At 65.3% G+C, this 11,778-nt stretch overlaps 2 protein-coding genes across 3 annotated transcripts; both read right to left on the reverse strand.

Annotated features, from left to right (window-relative positions):
- Nucleotides 1-4,828: 4,828 nt before the first annotated feature.
- Nucleotides 4,829-8,523, reverse strand: SLC39A5 (solute carrier family 39 member 5). The gene is made up of 10 exons (XM_049818576.1): nucleotides 8,132-8,523; nucleotides 7,859-8,039; nucleotides 7,533-7,707; nucleotides 6,818-6,987; nucleotides 6,582-6,719; nucleotides 6,442-6,502; nucleotides 6,192-6,368; nucleotides 5,898-5,978; nucleotides 5,632-5,822; nucleotides 4,829-5,540 (listed from the first exon to the last, which is right to left on the reverse strand). The coding sequence occupies exons 1-10, from the start codon at nucleotides 8,488-8,490 to the stop codon at nucleotides 5,391-5,393; spliced, it is 1,683 nt and encodes a 560-aa protein (XP_049674533.1). The 5' UTR covers nucleotides 8,491-8,523; the 3' UTR covers nucleotides 4,829-5,390.
- Nucleotides 8,524-9,705: 1,182 nt separating this feature from the next.
- On the reverse strand, nucleotides 9,706-11,657 carry NABP2 (nucleic acid binding protein 2). Of its 2 annotated transcripts, none has more exons than XM_049818687.1 (7): nucleotides 11,572-11,657; nucleotides 11,130-11,224; nucleotides 10,903-11,041; nucleotides 10,730-10,801; nucleotides 10,551-10,632; nucleotides 10,380-10,446; nucleotides 9,706-10,257 (listed from the first exon to the last, which is right to left on the reverse strand). In XM_049818687.1, exons 2-7 carry the CDS (start codon nucleotides 11,206-11,208, stop codon nucleotides 10,085-10,087), a joined length of 612 nt encoding a protein of 203 aa, XP_049674644.1. In that variant the 5' UTR covers nucleotides 11,209-11,224; nucleotides 11,572-11,657; the 3' UTR covers nucleotides 9,706-10,084. The 2 variants fall into 2 exon arrangements, with proteins under 2 accessions (XP_049674644.1, XP_049674645.1); XM_049818688.1 differs by having other exon boundaries at nucleotides 11,130-11,420; nucleotides 11,572-11,602.
- Between the last annotated feature and the right edge of the window lie 121 nt (nucleotides 11,658-11,778).

Genomic DNA, 11,778 nt, shown 5'->3' on the forward strand with positions numbered 1-11,778 from the left:
TCAGTAAGAAACCAAAGGAAAAACCAACCCCTTCCGTTCAAGATACTGGCACGGACACGTGGATTCTTTGGTTCGGGGTTTTTTTTTTTTCTCTTTTTTTTCTTTTTCTTTCCTTTTTTTTCCTCCTTTTCTTTGTTTCTTTGTTTTTCTCCAAGGACGCAAGGAGCTGTTCAAACCTCTTCTCCTGGCTGAATTTTTCTGGGCTCAGCAGCGCTGGGTGCGTTTGAAAGGAGGAAAAAAAACCAACAAAGCCGAGACTTGGCCGAAGCATCGGCGGGAGCTTCGGAGCAGGGAGGCAGAGGGTAACGTATGCATGAGGCGAGGGACCTGCCGGGAGCTCTCCGAGGGGGAGCAGTGGCTCTCTGCATCACAGCTCTTTAGTTAAACTAAAATCCTCGGAGTCATGGTGTGAGGCTGGAACGCGATGGAGTCAGAGCCCCCGAGGGGCCGGGTGGGGAAGGGGAATGCGTCTCTAAGTACTCGAAGGCATCTGTAGCAAGCTCTGTGTCTTTACAATATCCTGTGTGTAAATGCTGCACCTCTGTATATTATGCACATAAACATTTCTTTGAATAAGATAGGACAGACCTCATCACCAGTCAGGTATAAACGACTCTTCCTCTTCTGTGTCTCGGTGTTCTGGCGTGTGTGTGCGTGCAAGTGGTTCGTGTGCGGGTCCGTGTGTCTGGGCGTTGTCTGAGCTTCCCGTGCAGGGGAGAAGGAGGGAAAAAAGAGGAAAATAGCCTTACTCGACCCAGTCGTATCGATATTGTTCGTCAACTTGAAAATAATAAAGTAAATGCATGGAAACCTCTAGCTGAGCCACGGTGCCTGACCGTGGGTGTGATGTTTCGGAGATCCAGGGTGCCGAGTGTCTCGTGCCACGCATCCCGAAGCTCTTGGTCCTACCGGGGTTTCTCCTTTAGCTGTGGAGGGTGGGTGGCTGCTGCCTCGCGTGCCTGGTCCTTCCTCCCGTCCTTTCTTTTTCTTTTTTTTTCCTGAGGCCGTAGGGAATGAATTCCTCACGGCTTGACCAAAACTGCCGTTTCTTTGGTGCTCTGCACTTAGTTTCTAGGGGTTGTCCTCGGTCCTCAGAGCCCCGGAGTGCTGCGGGTCCCCACCATGCTGCTCTGCCCGCCCGCGGCCAGCGCTGCCCATCTGTCCGCAGACCTGCCGCCGGCTTCCTCGCCCTGGGAGTGAGCCCTTCCGAGCTCTGCCTCCAGTGAAGGACATGGATGGAGTCGCTGGTCGGGTTAGTCTGAGTTGGATAAAACACAGTGGCTGCCCCCGCTGGGAGGAGAAGCTGGGGAGGGGGCCAGAGGCATGAGGGGTCCTGTCCCCCCAGCCCCGCTGCAGCACGGGGTGAGGGCTCCCGGCATTTGGGCAGCATTTGGGTGCCTTGATGCTGGCAGTGTTGTTCCATTCCTGAATTTTGCACTATGTGAAGCGTGGCCAGTTTAGGAGGGGGGGCACAGAGTGGGGCTGCTGCCTGGCTTCTGCCTGCAAGAGACCTGGGGGGCTTGACCAAAAGGAAAATCAAAGATAACGTAGGCCGGTTGTGGGTGAGAGGCTCCCAATGCGCCGGGAGCTGCGATGTGGGGAGCTCGGAGGGCATTAAGACAAACCCAGAGCCTGTCCTGAGCACCAGACTTGAGAATATTTTTCCTACCTGAAGGTACTAACCAAAATGGCTGCTTGCTTCAACGTTCCCCTGCCAGAGGTGGGCTAGGGGGCCAGTGGGGGTGTGCTGTGCAGGGGTTGGCTGCGGCTGAGGGGAACAGTGCTTGGAAGCTGGTCCTTGTCCTCCTGTGCCCCAAAAAACTCTTGTGTCCTCTGTCGCACGCACCTTAGCCCTTACTGGCGTCTGTCTCCGGCTGCGGGGACAAGAGGTGGGGTGGGCAGAGGAAGTCTGAGATCCTTGCCTGTCCCCCCAGCCAGTGTCCCACAGTGGCCGTGCTCCTCCGCAGCTGGTGGGCACATGCGTCCTGAAGCAACCTGCTACAGCCATCGCGTTTGGCAGCATGGGCTTGAAAATTGCACTGAAATCGTTATGTGCCAGTTCCTCCTCCTCCAACAGATCTGAATTTCCCTTGACCCCTCAGTTTTTCCCGTCAGCTTGTGTTTGTTCCCTCTCCTGCATGCCCCAAACCTGCTGAGGCTCCTGTCCCCAGTGGCAAGAGCCACAAGAGCCGGCTTCAGGCTAGAGCCTCTCCTGGCGGATCTCCAACTCCATCCCAGTGCGGCAGAGCAGGGACTGGGCAGGGAGCTGCCAGACCCACAGTGGAGGAGGTGGCTGGGCTTCGCAATGCTTCCCCGCACTTTCCAAACCTGTTGGTGTCTGGGAAATCTTGTTAAATGCTGCAGTCAGGCTGGATTCTGTCACGGGCTGGGATTTAGTGTGAGCTCGGAGCAGCAAGCTGCGAGTGGGTGTTAGGGCAGGGCTGGGCGTTAAGAAATAGTGTCTGTCTGCAGGCAGGGTGCAGTGCTGCTGGTCAGAGACCTCCTGGCTCCCAGTGCCTGGTGTTCCGCACCGTCTCTGGGGTCAGGAGCCTGGATGTTAGGCATGCAGGTTCGTATGTCCGTGGGCACACAGGTACTGTGTCTCAGCAGGCACTCTCTTAGCTTTAAAGATTTCTCAGTCCTTAAAGACCCCTTTCAAAGTCCATTTAAAGTCATTCGGTAGGTCCTTCCCTTCCCTTTTCCTCCTTGATACACGTGGAAGGCAGTTTACGGAGATTTGCTTAATTTCTCACCTGTCCTGTGTCAGGGAAGCACAGGTTGGTAATGAAGGGCTCAGTCTCCCCCCTTCTTCACTGCACTCGGGTCTTGGACTGGGCAACCTGCAGCCTTTCAGACCGTCCCACTGGCCGGTTCAGGTTTGATGCCTGCTAACATCCCTCTCAGACCATATTTCAGGCTGTCCCGGGAGGCGGCAAAGGGTCCTCTGCCTGTTTGCCCATCCCCTTGTGGGTATCCAGCGCAGGTGATGGTGATGGGATGGGGAGGGGTCTTGGGCATCTCCCAGTCCAGCTGCAGATATGACAAACACAGGGAGCAGGCGCTGGTGCTTGGCAGAGCCACTCCTGGGAATCTGCAGCTTCCCATGTGGGGATGAAAGCCCACCCTTGCTCCTCACAGGGCCAGGACTGGGGCAGCCACGGGGGACATTCGCCCGCCCGTGGCGTGACTGTCCCCGGGGCTGGCTGGACCCCAGACCCTTGGGCACCACCCGGGGCCTTGGACACTCCAGTACCTGGCGCTGTTTTTTTGGCTTTTTCAGACCTTTGCAGGGAGCAGAGAGTCATGTTCCCTGGGGACAGGGGCTGAGCTGGTTCCTCTCCCAGCTCCGTCCGCTCTGTGCAGCCTGAGCACTGGTGCGAGACCAGACCAGGGACAGGGTGCCCCGATCATCTCTTTGCCCTGTGCCGTGCCAGCTGTGGGAAGAACCAGCACGGGATGGGAGAGTCTCTTTAGGTTCGGTTGTGGGGTGGTTAGATAACGAAGAGCTGCTTTAATTTGTGTCTTCTCTGCACTGTTCACACCTACCTCTGGCAATAACCGGGCTGGGGCACAGACCTGGGGCAACGCTTTCGCGCCTCTCAGACCCGCAGCCTCAGCGCCGGACCAAGACGGCGCCGCGCGTAGCGAGTGCAGCTGAGCGAGGGCAGGAGCGGCCGGGCTCTCCCTGGATCTGCCTGCAATGGGCAAGCGCCCTGCTCCCAGTGAGGAGTGGGTCGAGGGGGAGAGCGGCCCTGAGCGAGCCCCTCGTGTGCTGGCCTGGTGCGCTCGGCGTGCGCCGGCCCCATGTGCTCAGCGTTTGCCCGCGCGTCCGTGTGTAGCAGCTGCTTCATCTCCTCTGAAGGTTTTTTTACTTTAACTCCCCGGCTTCGTTCCCCTCCAGTGCACTGAAATGTGGAACCTGCTGAGCAAAAACCAGCATGCAGCCGTCCTGTTGTTCGTCAACGGCAGGGCCTTAATTGGCAGTCGTTCTTGCTGGGGACCTTTAACATGGATGCCTTTGTACTTGGGCAGGGAGGGAGAGGTTGAGCGCGCCAGCTTGAGCGGTTGGTGCCCAAGCGTCCCCGCGGCAAGCGCCATCGGCACCGTCCCCATCTGAGACCCGGCGGAGGCAGGGTCTGCGCTCCGTCCCGCGGTGCCCGCGGTGCAGGTTCCGGTGCTCCCGTGTTGGCGGTTCAGGCATCTCCCTCTCCTCTGTAGGTGCTTTTTCCTTCAACCACTGGTTCAAAGCACAAGCGCATGGCCTGGCGGGGCGAGGAGGGCTCTGCTCCTGGGGGGCGCGGGGGCTCCTGGCCCCTCGCACCCCCCTGCATGCCTGCCCCGTGGAGACCCGCCGCAAGTAGGGTAGAGTTTTGATGTGCAATTTAAAAATAGGGAAAAAAAAGTATGAAATCCCCCCGGGGCCGTCATGGTGGCCTCGAGGTGCTGGGTGCCTTGGTGGGCAAACTGAGCCATGTCCCCCTGAGCTTGCTGGTTTCTTGCCCTTCTTCTGAGAGCAGGCACCCCAGAGCGCCCCAAAATCAGTCCTGACCAGCAAAGCACATGTCTCTGGGTAGAGGAAATTGGAGCGAGCAAAATCCCTTTGTGTTGTGCAAGGGAAACAGAAAGCCGTTCAACCCCCTCACAGTTCTAGGGAGCGAATATGAGGTGATAGGTAGAAGAAGGAAATCAGCCCAACAAGCCATCCGTCCCCGCAGCGCAGATGCTATCCTGTCAGCCTCCTCCTCACCCCCGCCTGAGCCTAGTGAGCGGTTACTTTTGTCTCGGATGTTCCATATATGTATTTTCAGAAATCCTGCATCACCTTCGGGGAGGGAGGGGGGAAAAGGAACTAAAAAGAAATAAAAAAATAAAAAGAAAAAAAAAAGAAAAAAGCATTCAGACTTGATCTATTTTATACAATGTAAGCTGCGACCAAGTCCTGTTATTCATATTGTGGCTTTGAATCAATTATGTTTATTAAAATGCTATTGCTTCTATCTCCTGTTGTCCTTTCTCCGCTAACGGCTGCTCCAGGGGGAGTGGGAAGGGGAAATGTGCTCGACCTCACCCCTGGACCTGGGCATGCAAGCACCCCATTGCTGTCCCACCCCAGGGAGTACCGTGTGCCCCCACCCCCCCGGAGAGGACATGGGGTGGCAAGGGGACCCCATGTCCCCTCCCCGCAGGGATGGAGGCACTGTGCCACGGAGACTCCTGGGGATGGTGGATGCCGCTGGGGGTCTCACAGGAGGGGAGGAAGTCCAGTCTTGGGGCCACATTTGGGGCTTCCGCCATCCCGCCGTCCTTCCAGCTTGGCCGCTGCCGGCTCCGGCCGCGGTTCCTCGTCCCAGTTGGCGGTGGGAGCGAGTGGGGCCGAGCCCCGGTGCCACTCAGGGCTGCAGCCAGGCACGGACGTGTCCCTCGGCCAGGGCGATGCCCAGCATGATGCCACTGCCCAGCAGGAACCCCGCATTCTGCAGGAGCAAGCGGCCCCAGGTGCCCTCGCCGGGGCCCTCGGCACCCTGCAGCGCCTCGGGGAGCTGGGGCAGAGCGGGGGGCTCAGCGGGGCCGGAGTGAAGCCCAGCCCCGTGGCCGCCCGCGCCCCCCCCCCCCCCCCCGCCACCCCCTTACCATGTCAGCCAGGGCCACATAGAGGAAGATGCCGGCGGTGGCAGTGAGGATCCAGGGGGTGAGATGGGACGCATTCTGCCCCACGGCTGCCCCCGCCGCCGCCCCCAGGCAGGAGAGCAGGGCTGAGAGCAGGTTGAGGAGCAGGATGGTGCGGGGGGCCGTGCCGGCCCGCAGCAGCACCGCCAGGTCGCCTGCAGCGAGAGGAGGGTGGGTGGCTGGGGTGGCTGTGGGGGCTGCTATGGCTGGGGTGGGGGGCAGGCACCTACCCAGCTCATGGGGCAGCTCGTGGCAGAGCACGGCCAGCGCCGTGCTGAGGCCACTGGAGAGGCTGTGGGAGAAGGCAGCACCTGCGGGAAGAGGGTTCTTTGTCCCAGACCTGCACAGACCCTGTGCACCAATGCACTGTGCACCCCATCCCCGTGCGCGCCTTATCCCTGTGTGTCCCTTGTCCCTGTGCCCCAATGCACCGTGCACCCCGTCCCTGTGCACCCCTGTCCCTCTGCACCCCCTTGTCCCTGTGCATCCCTGTCCCTCCATTTCCACCTCCCCGCGCCCCTCACCGATGGCCAGCCCATCTGTCAGGTTGTGGATCCCGTCCCCCAGCACCACCATCCAGACAACATCAGTGGCCCTGGGTCTGGGGGGCAGCGTGGGGCCGTGGGAGTGTCCATGGGAGTGTCCGTGGGGCTTGAGCTCCAGCTCTGGCTCCAGTGCCGTCAGGTGTCGCAGCTCAGCCCCTGCAGCAGAAGAGATGCGGGGTGGGTGCCGGGGCCGGGGCCGCGGGCGCTACGGCGTTCAAGGGGGTCTTACCTCCTCGTGACGATGCCAAGACCCCCGTGGCCACGTCAGGGGTCTCTCCAGGGGAGTGTCCCTGGGGAAGACAGAGGCATTGGGTGCGATGCTGGACCTGGTGGCAGCCCCGCACCCTCCACAGCACCCGTGGCTCTCACTGTGGTGTCCCGGCTCCGCCGTAGCATCCCCAGGAGCAGCTCCACCAGGAAGAGCAGGTAGATGCCCCCCAGCACCGCCAGCCCCTGCAGCACCGCGGCCCCTGGCTCTGCCGGCGTCTCCTGGTGCTTCCCCTGCGCCTGGACACAGGTGACCCGGCGGCTCAGAGGACCTGGATGCCCCGGTCCCCCTCGGGTGCCTCGTGCCACCTCCGGCCCACCGGGGCAGCGGTACCTACGTGGGGCCAGAGGTGGAGCAGGGCGTCCCCGCAGAGCGTCCCCACGGCCAGTGCCACCAGGAAGGCCAACAGCGAGTGGAAGAAGCTGCGGCTCAGCAGCGGGACGAGGAGAACGGCCAGGGCGGAGGGCAGGCTGATGAAGGTGACGGCCAGGAGCCCCCAGCCCAGTGCTGCGAGGTGGGTGAGACGGGCACGGCCAGGGCAGGAGGGTGCAGGACCCAGGGGTGGGGGTCCTTGGGGATGCAGGGATGGGGACCTCGGGACTGGGGATGTGGGGTGATGGGAACCTGGGGATGGAGGCACTCGGGGATGCAGGAGTGGTCAATGCAGAGGTGGGGTGGCAGGGACTGGGGACATGGGGACCAGATGCTGGTGGGATCCAGGGATGGTGCTGAAGGGACGGGGGACCTGGAGAGCTGATGATGGAGGAGCCAAGGATGGGGATGCAGGGACAGGGTCCACAGGGTCCAGCTGATGGGGAAAAGGGGCTCAGGGTGAGTGGCCGTGGGACCAGACGATGGGGGAGCCAGGGATGGGGCTGTAGAGATGGGGAACACGGGGACCAGCCGCTGGGGTACCTGGGGATGGGGATGGAGCGATGTGAGACCTGGGGACCGGCTGATGGGGGACCTGGGGATGGGACTGCAGGGACAGGGGACCCAGGGATGGATGGCCTGGGGATGGGGGCCAGGGAGGGGCCCCGGGTTGGGGTTACCTGGCCACAGGGCCCCCCCCGGGGGAGGCAGTGTCACCTCATCGCTGTGCTGGATGCAGACGCGGCTGTCAATCTGGTAGAGCAGAGCCGGGCAAAGGAGGGTGAACTGCTCCGGCGTCAGCTGGGACACCGAGTCCAGCCCAAAATTCACCAGCAGCTGGGTGACATTGAGGCACTGGGGGGTGTGGGGGGGCAGCGGTGAGCGGCACTGGGGGGGTTGGGGCTCTTGGGTCCCACTGGGGGACGAGGAGCAGCTGGGGGTCCCCGGGGGCTCCCAGCATGTGGCAGCGGAGCGGGATGGCGTGACCCCCCCCAGCCCCGCTCACATCGTCGTGGGGGTGGTCGGTGCTGGAGTGCTCCAAGCCCAGCATCCTCCCCAGCAGGCTCAGGCCAGGCTGGTCCCGCCGGGGGGGTGGGGGGGGCCCACGGTTCCCAGGGGTGGCCCCGGCACCGGGGAGCTCGGCGGGCACTGGCTTCGTCCAGCTTTTTGTCTGGGAGGGCCGGGGACTGGAGGGGAACACGAGCGTGGTTAAGCCCCCCAAATCATGCCGGGGTGGGAGGCAGCCCCCTGAGAACAGGCAAGGGGGACGGAGGGGTACCTGGGGGTACGGGTGGGTGGCGGGGTGCTGGGTGCTGTGTCCCCGTCGTGTTCCCAGACGGGGTGCCGGTGCCGGTGCTTCTCCTCCTGCACCTCCAGCAGGTCGAGGTGGCTGACGTGGCCATGGCCCAGCTCCTCATGCTGGATCTGCACCACCTGCACCCGTCCCAGCCCCAGGCTGCCCAGCAGCCGCGCCAGCCCCTCGAAGGGCAGCGTCCCGTTGGCCCCGTACTGCCCGAACAGCTGCTGCAGGTAGTAGCCGTGCTCCTGCGCTGCGTCCTCAGGCAGCGGTCCCGGTCCCCCCCCGGCCCCCAGAGCCAGCAGCCCCAGGATGCCCAGGAGGAGCCCACGGGGGCCCATGGGGCCGGATCCCGCAGGTGGCAAACTGGGGGTCCCCGGCAGAGCTGGGGGAGAGGGGGAATGCTGGCGTGAGGGTGGCAGGAGCTGCAGTGTCCCCAGGCCCCCCCCCCCCCCTCCCCTCCCCGGCACTGTGGGGCACAGCCCCTGGTGCCTGTGGGTCCCTCTGGGCAGCCCCGGGTACGCACCCTCCCGCTGTCCGTCCGTCCGTCCGTCCACAGGGACAGCTGGAAAGCAACAGGCGGCATCAGGGTCACGGCCTGGGCACACGTGTGCCTGCGCCAGGGCTCAGGGACACCCACTGGGGAGTGGGGCTGGGGGGGGGGGGGGGGCCGGGCAGGGACAGATGCTGTCCCCGTGCGCCCCACGGGACTGGGGTCCTCAGGGTGGGCAATGGGGGTGTGTGTGTGGGGACAACGCTGGGGGGACACAGTGCCACTTGTCCTTGAGGGGAGGTTTTGCAACTGGGGCAGCTTTTGTGTTGGAGTTAATGTTTCACCGGTCGGGGAGATAACGCCAGCGGCACCCCTCGCAGGGCGCTCGCACCCCCACCCCACCCGCCCTTGCCCACGACGCACCCCCCTGCAACCCCACCTGGCACGGCCATGTCCCCCTCCCACAGCTCCCACCCCGCTGCTGGGGTCGGGGGAAGAGCCCTGCACGGTGACGGGAAACACCAAACCGCAGGTGGGATGGCGGCACGGCCGTGGGGCATGTCCTCTGTCTCCACGTGGGACTTGCCAATGCCGTGGGACCAGGAAAATCCCATGACTCCGGGAGCTGGCGCCCCACTGTCATCCCCACCATGGCACCAGCTCCCACGGGTGCCCCCCAGCTTCACCAGGGCTGACCCCTTTCTGCTGAGGTGGGTCTCGTGGTTGCCGGCATCATCCCGTCGGCTGTCGCGCCGGGTGCAGTGCCGGCATCACCCGTGGCCCCCCAGCACCCACCCCGTGTCCCCCACCCAAGGGGCTCACCTGGGGCCACGCTTCCCCGATCGCGGGGGCCAGGGGACGCGCGGCTGCCCGGCCCCCGTCCCCGTGCCGCGGCCACGCCGTCTGCTGCGCCCGAACTGGGGGGGCCAAGGGTCACCCAGGCGCTGCTCCCAGCCAGCCCCGGTGCCGGGAGGGGCTGCGCGGGGAGGGCCTTAAAGGGCGAGGGGGGTCCGGGCCCCCCGCGACAGGGCCAGGGCTGCAGGCAGGGAGCAGGCAAGGCGCAGGCAGGAGGTCAACCTTTATTAACACCCGCCCCGACGGGTCCTGGCCACCTGCCTTGGTGCGGGCAGGCAGCGGTTGGGTGTGGGGGCGCGGGCCGGGGGGGGGTGCTGCAGACCCCTGACCCTGGGGGCTGCTGGGCAGCGGCTGTGCGGCTCAGCCCCGTCCTGCCCGGGACCCCTGAGCCCAGCCGGCCCAAGATGGGGGTCCTGGGCCACCCCCCTCCTCCCTGGAGGCACGTGAAGGGGGGGCAGCGGCCCCCGGCCCCCTCCTCCTCGCCCCGGGGGCTGCTCAGGGCCGGGGGCAGGAGCCGGGCCGGGGGGCTGCTGACCCCCCCCCCCCAGCAGACCGTGCTGGGGGCCGTGTCGGGGGGTCCCGGCCCGTTATCTCTTGCTGCTCCTCCGCGTCTCCTTGCCGTTGCTGACGGGGCCGGCGGTGGGGCCGGGGTGGCCGGGCTGGCTGCGGGTGATGCGGCCGCTGGGGGGGTGCGCGGGGGTGCTGGGGGGGTGCGCCGGGCCCCCCGGGCTCAGCCCGTTCCCGTTCTGGCTGTCGGGGGCTGGAAGCAGAGGAGAGCACCAGGAGGAAGATGAGGCCGGAGGCACCCCCCAAGCTGGGGGTGCGGGGTGGCACCGGGGAGGGGGGGGAGCCCCAGGGTGGGGAGGGGGCTGCGTGACCTACCTGGGGGTGCCGCGGGGGGGCCCTGGCTGGTCTGTGAAGCAGCTGGACTGGCGCTCTCGTTCTGGGCCTGCGGAGGAGACGGAGAAGCCCCGTGAACTGGGGTGGCTGCTCTCAGGGGACTGGGGGTCCTGCTGGTGCCAGCCTGGCCCCCCCCCACCCCCCCAAACTCACCCCTTTGCTCTGCGACTGCTGCGCCACGTACTCGGGGTTGGGTTCGCTGAAGTTGGGCACCTCGGAGTACACCATGCAGAACCTGCCGGCAGAGGGTGGGAGGGGGGCAATGGGGTGTCCCCCCCTCAACCCTCCCCAACCCCCCCCCCCCCCCCGAGCCCCGGGACCCCCGTCCTTACTCGCCGATCTTCTGCAGGTCCCCCCCGCGCCCGGTGTAGAGGGTCAGGCAGCCCTTGAAGACGGAGGCGTACCTGGCAGGGGACGGATGGGGGTGTCAGGCCGGGGGGGGAAGCCCCGGGGGTCCCTGTCGTGTCCCCCCCCCCCCCCCGTCCCCGGCCGTCCCCCCGCCTACCCCTTGGTGAGGCGGATGATGTCCCCGGGCTGGATGAGGTTCCCCACATCGTCCCACACCGAGATGTTGATGCTGCCCGTCTTGTCGGCCACCTTGCAGGTCCGCACCTCGTGCCCGTCCTTCGTCTTCGTCACCCGGCCTGGGGGGGGGGGGGGGGGGGGGCGGGCGGTGGATCAGCCGGGACCACCGGGACCACCGGGACGCCCCCTCCCCGCCATCGCACCCACCGGTCTCCAACACGATGAAGATGAGGTTGAGGTTCTTCAGCCCCGGTTTGACGTCCTTCACCAGCGTCTCGGTGCTCATGGTGCCGGCGGGGGCCCTGCGGACGCGGCCGTCACCCACCGGGAACAACACCGGGAATACCGGGAATACCGGGGGTTGGGGGGAAGGACGCCAACCACGGTACCCCCAGGACGAGTCCGCGGGGATCCGGCACGACCGTCCGCGGGGGAACCCGGGCTGTGCGGCCACACCGGGGACGGGACGGCGGGGAGAGCACCCCCGGGGACGGGACTCTACCGGGGACACTGGGGTCAGCACCGGGCCGGCACCGAGCCCGGGCCTGCTCGGTGCCCCGCCCTCCCGCCCCGCCACGAGGGGGCGCTCGCGTTTCCCGCCCCGCCTCCCCCGGCGCTGCCCCCGCCCCCCCCGCGCGCCCCGACGTACCGGAGCGCCGCCGCCGCGGGCACTCCCGGAAGTCACCGGCCGCCAACCTTAAGCAGCCAATCAGCGGGCGGGGAGGGGCGGAGGACGTCTCGCCCCGCCGGCTAATGGCAGTGCAGAGGGGGCGGGCCTCAGGGGAGAGAGAGGGAGTATGCCCCGCCCTCTCCCCGCCCCTCCCGGGTCATAGAGCCCGCCCCGACCAGCGAGTTC

This window comes from Accipiter gentilis, chromosome 16 (genome assembly GCF_929443795.1).
Source record: "Accipiter gentilis chromosome 16, bAccGen1.1, whole genome shotgun sequence".
In the NCBI taxonomy this organism is placed as follows: Eukaryota; Metazoa; Chordata; class Aves; order Accipitriformes; family Accipitridae; genus Astur; species Astur gentilis.